The sequence below is a fragment of the Lemur catta genome, chromosome 6 (genome assembly GCF_020740605.2).
Source record: "Lemur catta isolate mLemCat1 chromosome 6, mLemCat1.pri, whole genome shotgun sequence".
NCBI lineage: Eukaryota > Metazoa > Chordata > Mammalia > Primates > Lemuridae > Lemur > Lemur catta.
Window position 1 is genome coordinate 475912 of NC_059133.1, and position 16116 is coordinate 492027.

The 16116-nt window shown below is 61.8% G+C and overlaps 2 protein-coding genes and 1 long non-coding RNA gene across 4 annotated transcripts; 1 reads left to right on the plus strand and 2 right to left on the minus strand.

Moving 5' to 3' along the window:
• Nucleotides 1-49: 49 nt before the first annotated feature.
• NCAPH2 (non-SMC condensin II complex subunit H2) lies at nucleotides 50-11080 on the minus strand. The gene is made up of 20 exons (XM_045555316.1): nucleotides 10845-11080; nucleotides 5731-5832; nucleotides 4868-4923; nucleotides 4686-4770; nucleotides 4540-4608; nucleotides 4322-4401; nucleotides 4132-4247; nucleotides 3673-3756; nucleotides 3116-3246; nucleotides 2359-2430; nucleotides 1975-2041; nucleotides 1758-1865; nucleotides 1535-1588; nucleotides 1332-1402; nucleotides 1149-1242; nucleotides 992-1060; nucleotides 826-881; nucleotides 635-736; nucleotides 399-548; nucleotides 50-332 (listed from the first exon to the last, which is right to left on the minus strand). Exons 1-20 carry the CDS (start codon nucleotides 10950-10952, stop codon nucleotides 192-194), a joined length of 1815 nt encoding a protein of 604 aa, XP_045411272.1. The 5' UTR covers nucleotides 10953-11080; the 3' UTR covers nucleotides 50-191.
• Nucleotides 11081-11550: 470 nt separating this feature from the next.
• On the minus strand, nucleotides 11551-12637 carry LOC123640757. Its single transcript, XR_006736046.1, has 3 exons — nucleotides 12508-12637; nucleotides 11993-12043; nucleotides 11551-11728 (listed from the first exon to the last, which is right to left on the minus strand). It is a non-coding gene; the product is annotated as an uncharacterized LOC123640757 (long non-coding RNA).
• Nucleotides 11586-15843, plus strand: LMF2 (lipase maturation factor 2). 2 transcript variants are annotated; one of them, XM_045555323.1, is made up of 14 exons: nucleotides 11586-11747; nucleotides 12161-12414; nucleotides 12559-12587; nucleotides 12711-12928; nucleotides 13003-13181; nucleotides 13358-13499; nucleotides 13660-13794; nucleotides 13848-13968; nucleotides 14043-14139; nucleotides 14216-14398; nucleotides 14481-14649; nucleotides 14728-14839; nucleotides 14913-15009; nucleotides 15102-15843. In XM_045555323.1, exons 1-14 carry the CDS (start codon nucleotides 11654-11656, stop codon nucleotides 15402-15404), a joined length of 2133 nt encoding a protein of 710 aa, XP_045411279.1. In that variant the 5' UTR covers nucleotides 11586-11653; the 3' UTR covers nucleotides 15405-15843. The 2 variants fall into 2 exon arrangements, with proteins under 2 accessions (XP_045411279.1, XP_045411280.1); XM_045555324.1 differs by having other exon boundaries at nucleotides 11590-11747; nucleotides 13863-13968.
• Nucleotides 15844-16116: the final 273 nt, after the last annotated feature.

Below are 16116 nucleotides of genomic sequence, written 5' to 3' on the forward strand. Positions count from 1 at the left end.
AGCAGCCCATGGAGTTCCAGCACTGTCTTTACACAGCAGGTGCAAGGGGTTTTGGGGGTACGTGGGATGGCAACACCACTTTATTAGGCTGGGCCAGCCAGGAAGCAACGGGAGTGAGCCAGAGGCACAGCTCGGGACACACGGGGGATGGTGGCCCCCACCCCCACCCCACCCGCCTCAGTGTTCCCCACTCAGGGCTGGGCCATGGAGGGGGCAGCATAGGTCTGGAAACGCTTGTGGGCCCGCTGGTGCGTGAGCAGTCTCAGGGACATGGTGTCCACAGCTGTCTCCAGCCCCGGCTGCTGGGTGATCTCCACTGTGTAGTCATTGGCCTGCAGGGGCACCGCATCAGAAGGGGCTGGGGACTGGTCCCCTCCCACGTAGCCCAGGCCACTCACCAGCTGCAAGGAGGCCAGCATGGAGCGACACACCTCGAAGGCAGGCTGGCCGGCCACCAGCTTTGCAAAGGGACACCACTCGTTGAGCTGTGGGAACTGTGAGACCACCTGGTCCCCGTAGGTGTGGATGTCAAAGGGCAAGTGCTCCTCCTGTACAGGGGAGGGGCACCTTGGCTGTGCGCAGGCCCCCTACGAGCCCCGGACGAGCCCCAGGCAGCAGGAGGCTCCGTTCTCACCTGCTCCTGGAGCAGGGGCCGGACAGTGTCCTCCCACTCCCTGACGCGCTGGCTCAGCTCTGTCTCCTGCACAAACTTCTGGGAGGTGGCGATGAACAGCTCCTAGCGGGGGCCAGCGGGAGCTGCCGCCTTCTGTGCAGGGCCCTGGGCCCCCACCCGCAGCCAACGGCCCGCCCCTGACCCAGGCCTACCACATTCCTTCGAACCAGCTCCTCGTAGCTCAGGGACGCCGGCACGGCCTCTGCATCTGGGGCAGGGGCAGCTGTGAGCTGCTGCAGCTGGGGGGCCACTGTCCCCTCCCTCCTGTGCTCAGCGGCCCCTCAGCACCCCCTGGCAGCTGCCCACTCCCAGACCTACCCAGGGCAGCAGGCTCCCTGGGGCTTGCCCCTTCGGGCTCCACGTACTCCTGGGGCTCCAGGAAGTCATCTGTCACGAGGCAGGAGAGACGTCCAGAGACCCAGTCAGCGGGCGGCAGGTGCCGCACCCCCTGCCCAGCCCCCCAGCGGGCACCCACCTGCTGCGCCCAGGTCCTCCAGGGACTCCTCCAGGCGGTCTTCCTCTGAAGGCCACAGCCCCTCCTCGACCCTCGGCAGCCACTGCTTGCCCATCTATCCAGAGAGAACACCCGTGAAGGGCACTGCCCTCTCCCAGCAGGGCCCCGTGTGGCCCCATACCACGGCCACTGACCAGTACTTGCCTCCCTCCTCTGCAGCGTCCGCAGGGTTTTCAGCTGCTCCCGCACATGCTCCCAGTACAGGACCTCCATGTCTGCAAAGACCTCGTGAGAGCTCCCTGCCCTGCCCAGGTCCTCACCGGTCTGACCGCAGGCAGGGGGCTGGCACGGGGGAAGGCAGAGTAAGACTCTTCCCTGAGAAAGGTGCACCTAGGGCCTCGGCTCACCTGCAAAGGACGGGCCCTTCTGCCGGGGCCGCCTGCGGTCAGCGTGGTCAGCGTCTGTGAGAGAATTCGCTCAGCAGGAGGCGAGCCAGGGCCCCGACCTGCCCACAGGCCCAGGGCTGCTCGCAGCACGGGGGAAAAGGGTGCCGAGCCCCCTCCACTGGCCCTGGCCCGGCCCCAGCTCCCAGGGGCCTGGGGTGCCCCACGGCCCACCCGCTGCACTCACAGGCAGCCAGGTACCACTGGTGGAAGTCCTGCAGCTTGGCAGGACCCTTCCTCTTGCGCTTCTGTCCCGGAGCCGCCTCCACACAGGGGGGCACAGAGTAGGGCCTGCCTGGGGGCAAACAGGATGGCGTCTCAGTGTGGCTGAGCATCAGGACGCGGAGCCCACCTGCCCACCCCAGCCACGGGCACCCGGGTGTAGGTGTCCCCCGCTCAGTTACCTTTCTTGAAAGGCTTAGAGTCCAGGGAGTCGAAAGGGTCCAGGCTCTGCCAGGGGTCTGCAGTCTCCTGAGAGAAGACAAGCAGAGGTGGGAGGATGAGGGGTGCACCCCCCCAAAAGCCCAGACACCCAGTGCAGTGACAGCCAAGGGGCGCCACGCACACTCAGTGCAGGGTCACAGAGGATGACATTCGAGGGAGGGAGCCCAGAGCTGCGGGACAGGGGACTTTAAATTCTGGGAGGAAGAAGATGCCTTGCAAGTGTGACGGGCCACAGGCTAGGAGCACCAAAGGCCAGTGGGAACAGGGGCATGAGGGGCAGACAGCGAGGTCCTCGTGTCTGCTCTCCCCTCCACACCTGGGGTGCAGGGCCCCGACACTCCTACCTTCAGCCGGGACACAGGCTCTGGGGGCGCCTCTCGCTCGCGCAGCAGGTACCTCCTGGGCAGGGCAGTGCTCTGCAAAGAAACGGCCCACAGTCCCCTCCTCCCCTTCTCCACCCAGGGCTCTGGGCACCCCAGCAGTTCTGCCCCGGGGTCAATGTCAAGAGCCCTGCAGGAAGTTCTTGGGGGCAGCAGTTCAAATAGAACAAACACAGATTAGTAGTCACGGGACTACTTTTTTTCCTTTAAAAATATGAGAGAAAAATAGAATGTCAAACATGCATGTTATTTACCAACCAGAATTAAGAAATGTTAACATTTTCTCCTGTATGCATCAGGTCGGGTATTTTTTAATAAATAAAAGGAATGATTTCTAAGCTCTAGGTTGAACAGAGTTGAACCTTGGGGCTTGAGTGAGGTAGCAAAGGCCCCGAGGCCCACCCCTCCTGCAAGCCCGACCCCGAAAGAGGCCTCGGAGACCAGCTCCCTTCCCGGGCAGCCGTGCGCTCCACGGGGCTCAGACCCCTGCACACGAGCACAGGCCTGAGCAGCGGCAGCTCTGCTCCAAGAAGAGAGGGACAGACGCTGCTGCCAAAACCGCTGGCTGCAGGGGTAGCCTAGGGCTGGCTGCGGGACAGCCTGACTTCTGGGCAAAGACCACGGGCCACAGCACTGTCCTCCTGTGCAAGGTGACTCTGCGCAGAGCCAGGGCCCGCCCAGCTGACAGCTCGGTCTCTGCAGGCCTCAGGGTGGGCCCCACCTGCTGTAGGGTCCCGGGCTCCTCGTGCTCCAGGGGGGACTGGGGGGCTATGGCCTCAGGGAGCTCTCCTGCCTCCTCTGCGTCCTCGTCCTCACCCCTGCCACTGGGCATCGGGCCTTCCGGAGAGGTGCCTGGGCAGGAAGCAAGAGCTGGTCAGCCCCGAGGAGCCTGAGGACCAGACGGCAGCAGGGCCGACACCGAGGGGACCCGACAGGCCTCTTCCTGCGAACCCAGAGAACGCAGTGGGCGCCTCACACTCTTTATCACACTAGTGGGCTCTGTCTGGGTCATCCTATTTCTCTGCAAATGCTCCTCTTTAAATGCTGCCATCTATGTCTGCCCGGAGAGGAGGCCGGGAGGGTAGTCAGAGCCAGACCCTGAAGCAAGACAGACAGAGGCCTCCGAGGCCGGGGCCCGAGTGCAGCTGCTCCCCTTCCCCACACCACAGGCTGCGGCGGAGCAGGCAGGCGGGCAGCTGGGGTAGCTGAGAGCAGCCCCGTCTGCTGGGCTTGACCTCCCCGGTGCCCCTACAGCCAGGCCCGCCAGGGAGCTCTCACCGGGCTCGTGGGAGAAGCGGAGCACAGGAACGGGACTCCCGCACACAGACACTTCCATCAGCTGCTCCTCGGCCCTCCCGGCATCTGGGAGAGACAGGGCGGAGGGTGGGCCCAGCCCCGCCCCAGACGGTTCCCACCTGCTGTCTCAAGACCCCTCCAAGGGGCCGGCAGGAGGGCAGGCCCAGCAGGCCGCCAGCCTCAAGCTGGCCAGAGAGAGCGGGGCCCCACCAGGCGTCAGGCCCCGGTACCGAGGCCTGCTGTGACCTTGTCAACATGCAATCAAGGCACAGCAAGGCCTGGTGAGGGGGACAAGTCCCAGCTGACCTACGACCTCCACAGAGCAGGGCGGGCACCTGGGGAGAGGGAACCCCCCAGACCAGAGCTAGCGAGCACGGGGGTCCCCACCAAGCCCTGCATCCTGGCCCTCACCCTGCTGGCTCCTTGGCATGGGGGACATACCCGCAGGCTCCAAGGGGGACGTGCCCACCGGCTCCAACATGAAGGCCCCTCTGGGGTGGGGGGTGCAGGTATTCATCCTGAAATCCTTCCGACTGGCCAGGACCTCGCCCTGACGGCTGTGCTGGCGAAAACATGCCCCTGTAGAGACCCTTCCCAGGAAGCCCCCCTCCCTGCTGGGCTCAAGCCCTACCTGTACAGGGGGTAGCTGTTCTTCTCCACTTCATCAGGGGCCACCAGGGCCATGGGCAGGAGGGGGACGGTGAGGACCTCCTGCGTGGAGGCCGAGGGCAGGTGAGCGCAAACCCCTGGGACTCCAGGAGGGGAACCCACACAGGGCAACACCACCTTCCCACACCCACCGGGGGAAGAGCCAACCCCTGCCCAAGGCAAAGGGGCTGGGGCACTCACACTGGGAGCCTGGTCATTCTTCAGGTCCACGTTGGCCCGGGAGTCGGGGAAGTCATCTAGCGACAGGAACTGTGGGGAGGCAGGCAGCTCACGGGGCGGGGCCCAGGCAGGCACACGGGGGCAGGGCCAAAGCCCAAGAAACTCACCTCATCCTCTGCCTCCAGGGGAGCCCCTGAGCTGGCATCCCCATTGGCCCTGTCTTCCTGCACCGAACAGAGCTGCTTGGCCCGCCTGAGAGAGAAGGGCATGGCGTGGGCGTCCCAGGAGGCCGCCCGCAGGCGGAGCCGCGCACACGCCCTCAGCCCCGGCTCCCACCTCCAGCACCCACCTCTTGCCAGAGATGAAGTCGAGCGCCTGGTAGACGAGTGAGTAGAGGTACTCCACCTGGCGACCGGGGTGGGCAGTGAGGGCACGGAAAGGAGGGGCCACCCACCGGGGGCCACAGCCTCCCCCAAAGCTGTGAAGCTCCCCAGCCTCTAGAACGAGCCCTGCCAATTTTGCCACCAAAAATAATTTCCGAATCAAACTAGTATCTCATGAGAATTACTCTACCAGCGGAGACTACCTACTTCCCGCCTCTGCCCCCTACACTCCACACAGCAACAAGCGCGGCCTTCTCGACGTGAGGCTGACGGCAGCGTGGTGCCCAAGGCAGGCCCCACAGTCCTGGGCCATCGGGCCGCAGGCCCGGCCTCCCACGCCCAGCGCCCGCCCCACCAGGCCTGCGTCCCTGCCGCCAGCGCCCTCACGAGAGCTCCCCCCGCCCCGGCCAAGTCCCGGCCAAGTCCCGGCCACCCCATCCAGGAGCCCCCAGAGTCTCCGACAGCCCCCACAGCCCCTTTCCCTTCACTTGCTTCTTGGCCACCACTAGGTGGGGGCCGGGGTTTCCGAGGTGCTGACAACGTGCACTCGCGAGGAGGGGCAGAGGGAGGGCGGATGTGTACGTGCCACCCGGGCTGTCGCCAAGGGTGCGCACCAGGTGTCATCCGTCGGGACAACAGAGCCAACCAGCACACAAGACCCTCTCTGCCCGGCCACACCACTGTAAGTCAAAAATTGTTCTCTGTTGTTAAGAGGTGTCGAGACAGCAGGGGTGAGGCCCGAGGTGCTGGCGAGGCAGGTCAGCAGCTGGGCATGAGCTCTGCTACCGGCCCCACCAATCGCCAAGACCCGCGGCCAGGCGGGGCCCACCTTCTTACTGTAGACGCAGGCCGAGCCCTGGATCAGCAACGCTGCTTCGATGAAGTTCATCGTGGTTTTGCCTTCGTCAAAGGAAATGCAGATCTGGTCCAGCTGCAAGAAACAACACCGGGCGGGGGGATGCCGAGGCCCAGTCTGCACTCAAGTCTTCTGGGACAGCCACCCGCCACCCGCCTCCTCCAGCCTCTCAGACCGACAGCTCCAGCTCTGCCCTGGGCTCCACAGTAGTGCCTGGATTGATCCAGACAGAGAGAAAGGTGTCTGTGACCTCCCCCCACTTCCTGTAACAAAAATCTTCCTGTAATTGGGAAGAGAGAGGCCCCCGGAGCACGCCGTCCACAGATAGCCAGAGCCGCACTCCAGCCCCCTTCACAAAGCACTGGAGGCGCTCCACGCTGCACCTGCCCCTCGGGGCCAACTGACAGGCTCCAGCAGGAAGACTCCTCCTCACTCCGAGAGAAGCAAAGGGAACCTCGAGTGGGCAAGACAGAGACAAAATGCTGGGTCTCCATCCTTCAAGCAGAGAACTCAGGAAAGTTCTGGGTGGGTCGTCACCTTCCTCTGCAGGCCCCTCAGCCTCCCCTGAGCCCTAGCTCGTCTGTCACCCTTTAAACACCCGAGTTCCGGGCTCTACCCTCAGCCTTGTCCTCTGCCCACAGCACACCCCCCACCACATGCTCTCGTCCCTCCTGTGCCACGTTGCCAACAGTCACAAGCCCATCCCCAGACACGGCCTCTCTCCCAAGCTCCAGGGCTGCGTCTGCAGCCACCGGCCGAGCATCTCCATGGAGACGTCCACAAACATTTTATCTCCATACCCCACCCAAGATCTTCCCCACAGAGTGGGCCCCTCTCATGTCAGCAAACGACACTTTGAAGGAACTACATGTTTTTCCTCAACGCTTCCATTTTGCTTTTCTATCTGCCTGGAACACTCGCCCCCAACTGTCCCCGGTGTAAATTCTGCTGTCTCGGTGCCCAGGGCCACCCTGCCACCCCATTAGTGTGATCCTGTCGCACCGTTTTCAAGTCTCTCCTCCCTTAGGGGACCATGAGCAGCACGAGGGTGACTCCAGCCTCTAGTTCAGTGCCTGACGCTGGCGCCCAGTACATTCCCAATGAACAGGTGAAGCAGTAATGTCAGAGCGGAGCCTGAAAACACACGGAAGCTCACCAGGCAGAGGGAGGGAGTAGCATTTTAGGAAATGATCGCTCACACAAAGGCAGTGAGCAGAGACAGGATGCAACTGCTTAGGAAAATGAGTCCTACGCAAACATGGCCAAGTGCAGGGTGCTGGGAAGAGGCAAGATTTTAGGCACCACAGTAGCACAAAGGGGGAGGCTCTAGCAGGGCATCGCCAAGGGGAGCCACTTCCATTACTTCTTTCAGGGTAAAGGGAGTTTGTCAGGTCACTGAATGCGGGAGGGGAACAGGCACACGACAGTCTCTGAAGTGTGAGGAACTGGGGAGTGCTCAGGATCGAAGGCCTCGGCCTGAAAGACGGGAATGTGAAGGGGACCCCCTTCCCCTCAGTGACCCCCAGCCCAGCTGCGTGGAAGACATGGGAGGGGCGTGGAGGGCAGGAGGAACCATCAGTGCAGGGCTCCAGGCAAGAGGGAGGCTGGGCCAGAGCGGTGGTCACCGTGTAGAGCGGCATGGACTTGGCAAGGACAGGACTTGGGTTGAGCAGGGGAGGTGGGAGGAGGCAAGGAGCTCAGAGCCTGGAGTTTCTGGGTGGGCAGGTTGGGGGGTATCTAGAGTTCAGTGTGGACGTGTTCAATATAAATCTTGGTTAAGACATCCAAGTGATGTTTGAGGTAGGCAGTTGGCCAAGCGCAGCGGCTCACGCCTGTAATCCCAGCAATTTGGAAGGCTAAGGAGGGAGGATTACTTGGAGCCAGGAGTTTGAAACCAGCCTGAGCAAGAGTGAGACAAGACACCATCTCTACTAAAAATAGAAAAACTAGCCGGCCATGGTGGTGTGCACCGGCAGTCCCAGCTACTCAGGAGGCTGAGGCAGGAGGATCGCTTGAGCCCAGGAGTTTGAGGTTGCAGTGAGCTATGATGATGCCACAGCACTCCACCCGGGGCAACAAAGCGAGACTCTCCAAAACAAAAAAAAAAAAGAAGGGGAAAGACAAAACTAGAAGCTAGGACTTCAGCGGGTAGAGGTTTGGCAAGCTAGACACATGAGCCTAGACACAGAGCCAGGAAGTGGATTTACCAGGTGTCTTCAGGGACCCTGCTTAACACACTGACTGCCACACTAGAAAAAAAAATTTCTTCCTTGGGGCCACAGTGTTTTATTAGGAAAATAGAATAAAAACTTTGAAAACAAAACAGTCCTTTCTAATTTAACGAAAACCGAAATTTATTGACTTCTATTCATTTAAGTCACATTTTCAGAATTAATTTGTCAATATTAATTGTAACAATAAGAACATCAACAAGTAAGATTTTCACGAACCAACTGCAGGGTTTTGCCCAGAATTGCTTCACAAGGCCCTGGGCTCAAAACTAGCATGAGTTAAATACAAGTCATGTGGCAGTTAACGTGTTAATGTGGAAGCCTGAATCCAGAGGACTCCACCCAGCCTGGTTCTCTGCATTTTCTCGGCTCACTGTGCATCAGAGCAGAGAAGGTCAGCAACTGGATCACTTGCTCATTTAAAAAACATTTATTCTGGCCAGGCACGGTGGCTCACGGCTGTAATCCTAGCCCTCTGGGAGGCCGAGGCCAGTGGATCACTCGAGGTTAGGAGTTCGAGACCAGCCTGAGCGAGACCCCGTCTCTACTAAAAAAATAGAAATAAATTAATTGGACAACTAAAAATATATATAGAAAAAATTAGCCGGGCATAGTGGCGCATGCCTGTAGTCCCAGCTACTCAAGAGGCTGAGGCAGTAGGATCGCTTAAGCCCAGGAGTTTGAGGTTGCTGTGAGCTAGGCTGACGCCACGGCACTCACTCTAGCCCAGGCAACAAAGTGAGACTCTGTCTCAAAAAAATATATATATATTTATTCTGCACCTCCCATGTGCTGGGCACTGTAAGCAGAGGGAAGAGAGCATAAATGCGGTCCATGCCCACACAGAATTTACATTCTAGGGTGGAGACAGACCACAAACAAGTAAATAAGTTGAAGAATGGCTTGTGGCAATAAACATTCTAATGTACATAAAGTGCTAAAACAGAGAGAACTACTTTAGACAGGGTGGTCAGCGGACATCTAAACTACAACCTAAACGATGAAAAGGACTTAGTCATAAAAGAATATTCTGAAGCTGAGCACAATGGCAGATGCCTATAATCTTAGCTACTTGGGAGGCTGAAGCAGGAGAACTGCTTGAGCCCAGGAGTTTGAGATCAGCCTGGGCAACATGGTAAGACATTACTTCTTTTATATTAATACACACACACATATATATTCCTTAGTGGGAGAAGAAAGTATATATACCTTCTGCTATGAGCAAGCTTGGGGTGCCAAAGGTTGACTGGTTCAAAAGAATAAGGTAGTGACCAGATGTGATGGCTCACGCCTGTAAGCCCAGCACTTTGGGATGCTGAGGCAGGAGGACTGCTTGAGGCCAGGAGTCCAAGACTAACTTGGGCAACACAGCAAAACCCCGTCTCTACAAAAAGTTAAAAAAAATCAGCCAGGCATGGTAGCATGCACCTGTAGTCCCAGCTACTCAGGAGGCTGAGGCAAGAGGATCACTTGAGACTGGGAGTTCAAGGTTACAGTGAGCTATGATTGCCACTGCATCAAAAAAAAAAAAAAGAACAAGGTAGAGAATAGCCCAAGATGAAGCTAAAGCATTAAGCTAAGACAGATTCAGAGGAGGAAGTTTCGGTTTTATTGAATACAATGGAAGGCCACTGAGGGGCCTTAGGCAGAGTAGTGCTGTGGCCTGATTTTAATTTTTTTAAGAGTCGCACTTGCTGCTGGGTGGAGCATGGATTGGTCTGGAATAAAAACAGGGGTAGGGAGCCCAGATGGGAAGGTTTTACACAAATCCAGGCCAGAGGAAACGGAGAACAGATTAATTCAAGTGATATTCTGGTACATAACTGATGGAATTCATGGGTGAACTGGGTGTGGAATGTGGAGCTTCACTACAACAGCACTTAGCTTTCACCTTTGGTCAATGGAGATGGGGAACACTAGGGTTTGAGCAGAAAAATGAAGAGCTCCATTTTAAACATGTTAAATATGAGATGTTTGTGTGACATCCTAGTGAATGTCAAGAGAGCAGCTGGATACATAAAAGTAGGTTCAGAGAAAAGATCTGATCTCAGATGGAGGTATAAACCTGGGAGTTGTCCTCCTACAGGCCACATTTTACATTACGAAAATAAGTGAGATTGTTTAGGGGAAATGTGCCAGAAGACAACCCAGGCCCCCTCCTGAGGAACTCAATACTTAGAGACTGGTTGGGACAGAAAAAGTAGGTAGTTAAATAGGAAGAAAATCATACTACCATCGTTTCAAAAGGGAGGGAGTGGCCAATCCAATAAATGCTGCTGAGTTGAATAAGATGACACTATTGTCCCTTGGATTTAGTAGGATGAGATCACCGTTGATCAAGACAAGAGACATTTAAGGGCAGTGGAAGCCGGATTGCAGTGGGCTGAGGAGTGGAAATGAAGCGCAGAGACGGAGTAGCCAGCTCCTTAACAGACGTCTAAGCAGGGCTGTCAAACATGGAAGAAAGACGAAATGCTGACAGCATGAGACACGGCAGTAGCTTGAAACTGGTTTGAACACCCCAGGTAAGAGATCTTTCAAACACACAAACATGCACACTATAACTGAAACAAAAATGATAACACTTCCTAGTCTAGTCCATTGCATTAGAGAAAAATGCTGGTCACCACCCACTAAATCGCTTTCACGGATCACTAACGGGTAGAGACGTGCAGTGACAGGTCCAGGCCAACCTGGCGAGAGATGATCTCGGGAGGCAGGGTGGAATCGGGAAAGAAGCCAGTCTGAGGACGAGCGCGGCCAGGGGGCCGGATGGCCACAGCCGAGGCGGCGGCGGGGCCGCTCGCAGCCCCCGGCCCAGAGCGCCCGCCCCGCACCACTCCCCGCCGCCCTCACCTCCTCCAGATACTCGCCCAGCTGGGCCGCCACGTCCACCTCCCAGTTCTTGGTGAGGTCGCGGATGGGCTGCAAGAGGTGGGCGAAGCGCGCCTCCACGTCCTCCATGTCCGGGAGGGGCCGGGCGGCAAGAGGACCGCAGGACCGGCTTCCGAGGGACACGGTGCTCTCAACCCGCCACTAGTTCTGGCGCCATTTTGCTGTTCCCGCCCAGGAAAGTACGCAGACCAGCGACGCGCGCATATCTATGACGTAATACGAGCCAAGGCCTTGAGGAGGGAACCTCGGCGCCTCTCGGCGGGAGCGCACCGGAAAAGCCACGATGCGTGCTGGGGGCGGGGCAGGAAGGGCGGGGCTTGGCCTGCCGTGGGTGGGGCCCAGCGGGCGGTGGGCGGGTTTGGAGCGGTGGGACTTTGGGCTACCGCGGGGGGGCGGGACTTGGGCTGCCGAGGGCGGGGCTTGATGCTGCCGTGGGCGGGGGTCGGCGCGGCTTGGGCGCCCGGGGCGAGGCTTGGGAACTGCCGAGGGCGGGGCTTGATGCTGCCGTGGGCGGGGGCCGGCGCGGCTTGGGCGGCCGGGGCGGGGCTTGGGACTGCCGTGGGTGGGACTTGGGCGGCAGGGGTGGGGCTTGGGGCCGCCAGAGGCGGGGCTTAGGCTGCCAGGGACGGGCGGGGCTTAGGCTTGGGCGGCCGGGGGCGGGGCTTGGTCTGCTGAGGGTGGGGCTTGGGCCCGCCGGAGGCGGGGCTCAGGATGCCGCGGGCGGGGCCGCGGGACCCGCGGGCTCTGCTCCAGCCGGCCGCGTAGCGGACATGGCGGGCTCCAGGCTCCCGCGGCAGCTCTTCCTCCAGGGCGTGGCCGCCGTCTTCATGTTCGCCTTTGCTTCCCTGTACACGCAGATCCCGGGTGAGGGCGCCCAGGGCGGGGCACCCCCCAGCGCGCGGGAACCCGCGTCCTCTCTGCGCCCCGCGCTCACGCCGTCGCGGGGGCAGCGGGGGCCAGGCCTGACGCGCGGGGCCGGGGGCGGCCGCTGGGTCCCGCGGGGGTGGGGTCGGAGGCGTGCAATGCTGCGTTTCCCGCAGGGCTCGGATCTGACCTGGGCGGGGGCGGGGCTTCCCCGCACCCGGCGGGCGGGCCGGAGACTGGCTCACCTGGAGCGGAGGGGCGTGGGAGGTCCCGTCCTAGGAAGCTGGGCGGGCCTCCTGGGCCCAGGGAGGGGTGTCAACAGGTTCTGACCTGGGCAGACATCCCGGAAGGGCCGTATGCCCTGACCTAGGCTGGGGGTGTCCAGGGCCTGGCGCTGACGTGCCCTCCCACAGGCCTCTATGGCCCGGACGGCATCCTGCCTGCACGGAGGACGCTGCGGCCGCAGGGCAAGGGGCGCTGGCAGCAGCTGTGGGAGACGCCCACGCTGCTGTGGGAAGCCCCGCGGCTGGGGCTGGACACCGCGCAGGGCCTGGAGCTGCTGAGCCTGCTGGGTGCGCTGCTGGCGCTGGGCGCCCTGCTGCTGCGCCCGCTGCGCCACCCCCTCGTCTACCTGCTGCTCTGGGCCGCCTACCTATCGGCCTGCCAGGCAAGTGGGGCTGCCTGCTGCCCCCACACACCACTGGGACCCCTGTCCCAGCTCGCTCCAGACCCCCAGCCCACTCCCCTGCCTCTGCCTTACCTGGCTCTGCAGACACACACTCCTGCCCCCTGATAGCCGGTCTCCCTACAGGTGGGCCAGGTGTTCCTTTACTTCCAGTGGTGAGTGACTGCTGGGTGTGGGGCCCCAGGAGGCTGGTGGGGCGGGGGGTGTTTGCTTCCGGGGAAGGACCCTCCGAAGGAAGCAGTGGGGAGGGGACTCTGCGCTACTTCCTCTCCCTGCAGGGACTCCCTGCTGCTGGAGACTGGCTTCCTGGCTGTGCTGGTGGCCCCGCTGAGGCAGCCCCCACAGGGCAAGCAGACCCCCAAGGGCGGCCCAGCAGGGGCCTTGCCCCACGAAGCCCTCCCCTTCTGGCTCGTGCGCTGGCTGCTGTTCCGCCTCATGTTCGCCTCGGGTGTGGTCAAGCTGACCAGCCGCTGCCCCGCGTGGTGGGGGCTCACTGGTGAGGGTCCCGGCCTGGACCTGGGGTGGTCTGGGGGCTCTGCCCAGCGCCGACCACCTGCCCGTCACCTGCAGCCCTCACCTACCACTACGAGACGCAGTGCCTGCCCACGCCTGCCGCCTGGCTGGTCCACCGCTTGCCCGTCTGGCTGCACAAGCTCAGCGTGGTGGCAACCTTCCTCATCGAGATCGCCGTGCCCCCTCTGTTCTTCGCCCCCGTTCGCCGCCTGCGCTTGGCGGCCTTTTACTCCCAGGTGTGTGGGGCCTCGGCACTGTGCAGTGTGTCTCACTGGGGACAGGTGGCAGCTGCTGTCAGGGAGGCCTGGTGGGCAGAGGGGTGTGCCCCGCCAGGTTGGAGGACGCCCGTCTGTGGGCAGCAGGGCCCAGGGTAGGTGGCCGGAGCGCCCAGTGCAGGTCCTGCCCCCACCAGGTGCTGCTGCAAGTCCTGATCATCATCACCGGCAACTATAACTTCTTCAACCTGCTGACGCTGGTGCTCAGCACCGCCCTCCTGGACGACCGGCACCTGGCCGCTCAGCCTGGCCACAGCCACCGAAAGACGGTTCCCACCTGTGAGTTTCAGCCTGTCCTGGGCAGCCAGCCGTCCTCAGCCCCGTGCCCTCCCAGGGTGTCTTCGTCCCCCCAGCACCCCCCACGTGAACCCCACTCTGGCTCCACCCCCGCCCCCTGGCTGTGGACCCTCTGCAGAGCCACTCCTGCCCTGCTCCACAGCCTGGCCCAAGGCCCTGCTGGCCTGGCTGTCCCTGCTGCTGGAGCTGGCCGTCTACGCTGTGCTGGCCTATGGCACCGTGCACTGCTTTGGCCTGGAGGTCGACTGGCAGCAACGCACCATCCACTCCAGAACCAGTGAGTACCAGCTGGGGGGGCAGAGGGGAAGGGCTGGACCACCCTTCTTACAGCCCCTCCCTCGGTAGCCTTCACCTTCCACCAGTTCTCCCAGTGGCTAAAGACAGTGACCCTGCCCTCCGTGTGGCTGGGCGTGGCCTCCCTCGCCTGGGAGCTGCTGGCTGCCGTCTGGAGGTGCGTGGCCTGAGACGGGGGGAGGGAGGGAGGTGCGCAGGGTGGGCCTGACCGCAGCTGGGTCCCTGCCCCAGGTGGACCCAGGTGCGGGGATGGCTTCGGAAGCTCAGTGCTGCAGTCCAGCTGTCTGTCCTCGGCACTGCCACGGTGTCCTTGTTTGTGATCAGCCTGGTGGGTAGTGCCGCGGGGGGGTGAGGTTGGGAGGGGCTGCAGCAGCAACACTGAGCCTCTGCCCGCCTGCGTCTAGGTGCCCTACTCCTACGTAGAGCCGGGGACCCACGGGCGCCTCTGGCCTGGGGCCCACCGCCTGTTTGGCGCCGTGGAGCACCTGCAGCTGGCCAACTCCTACGGCCTCTTCCGCCGCATGACCGGCCTGGGTGGGCGGCCCGAGGTGGTGCTGGAGGGCAGCTATGACGGGCACCGCTGGACGGTGAGGCCCCCCATGGGTGGGAGCTGGCGGGCACGGGTCAAGGGGTCAAGCTGGCCCAGCTGACTGTGGCTCCGGCTGGCAGGAAATCGAGTTCATGTATAAGCCTGGGAACGTGAGCCGGTCACCGCCCATTGTGGTGCCGCACCAGCCGCGCCTCGACTGGCAGATGTGGTTTGCGGCCCTGGGCCCGCACACACACAGCCCCTGGTTCACCAGCCTGGTCTTGCGCCTGCTGCAGGGCAAAGAGCCAGGTGAGGCGTGGGGGGCGCGTGGGGGGCGGGGTGCATGGGGCCAGAATGGGGCCATGCTGAGCCCCTCCCCCGCCACAGTGATCCGCCTCCTCCAGAGCCACGTGGCCAGGTACCCCTTCCACGAGCAGCCGCCCACCTACATTCGGGCCCAGCGCTACAAGTACTGGTTCTCCCAGCCCGGGGAGCAGGGGTAAGGCCAGGGCGCCGGGTGGGTGCTGGGGCCTGGGCTCTGGCCGCGCCCTAAACATCTGGTCCTGTTGCAGCCAGTGGTGGCGGCGGCAGTGGGTGGAGGAATTCTTCCCAGCTGTGTCCCTGGGGGACCCGACGCTGGAGACCCTGCTCAGGCAGTTTGGACTGCAGGTAATAGGGGTGTCAGTCAGGATGGGGAGGGGCGGGCTGACCCCTGCCACAGGGGTGATCCCTGTGGGCCTCCCTCAATATCGTCCCCACAGGATAAGAGCCCACTCCGGGCCCGCAGCTCCAACAGCACCTTGGCCTGGGCCCTCCACTGGGTGCGGACGCAGCTGTCGCCCCTGGAGGCTCCCACCCTGCTCTGGGGGCTCCTCGTGGCTGTGGCGGCTGTCCGAGTTGTGCAGGCCCTGCCGGCCCCCTGGTCTCTCCAGTCCTCCCCGCCGGCCAGGGGGGAGAAGCAGAGACAAGCCCCCAAGAAGGACTTGGGAGCTGCCTGTGAACAGGCTACCCCAGCCCCCGACAACTGCAGCAGTGGTTCCCGGACCCCCCGGCGGAAAAAGTAGCTGTGTTCTGTCAGCCGTGTGTCCCGAGAGGGTCAGGGTAGGTCCCCAGCACAGCTCTGGTCTCTTGCAAGAGGACATGGCCCAGCCACCGTGCCTTAGCCAATTCTGCCAAGCTAGACGCAGGTTGGGGGGTTGCCCCCAGAGGATTGCCGGGTGCTACTTTGAGGGCCCCCTTGTCCCCTGACACCAGGCCCCCACCACTGCCTCCACTGTTGGCCCCAGAGGTGAACGTGTGACCCAGCTCAGGACCTGCCCCTGCCCTGGGCCGTGGGCGTTGAGTCTGGAGCCGAAGCCCCTGTGCTGGAAGGGGTGAGGCTGACCCGCTGAGCAGGAAGCGGAGAGACGGTGCAGGTGCTGCACACCTTCCGTGTCCTCTCCGTCCCAGCCCACCTGTCCTTCACACATGTGCACCAATAAAGGCATCTTCTGTGCTTGGCCACGAGCCTGCTGTTTCCTTCCTGCTGGGAGGCCTGAGGATGCTGCCCGGGCTCACTGGGCACTCCGCCTGCCCCATTCTCGGTCTCCTCCCCTGCAAAATGGGACAGAAGGGCCTGGTGGCCCTGTCAGCTGCCAGGCCAGTGGTGGGATGTGGACCCGGAACCAGTGCAGGGCCAGAGAACTGGCCAGAACACCGTCCCTGCCTTCCCTCCTGCTCCCACTTCCTGATCTCCGGAAAGGACAGACGGGTCGGAGGGGCAGGGGCGAAGGAAGG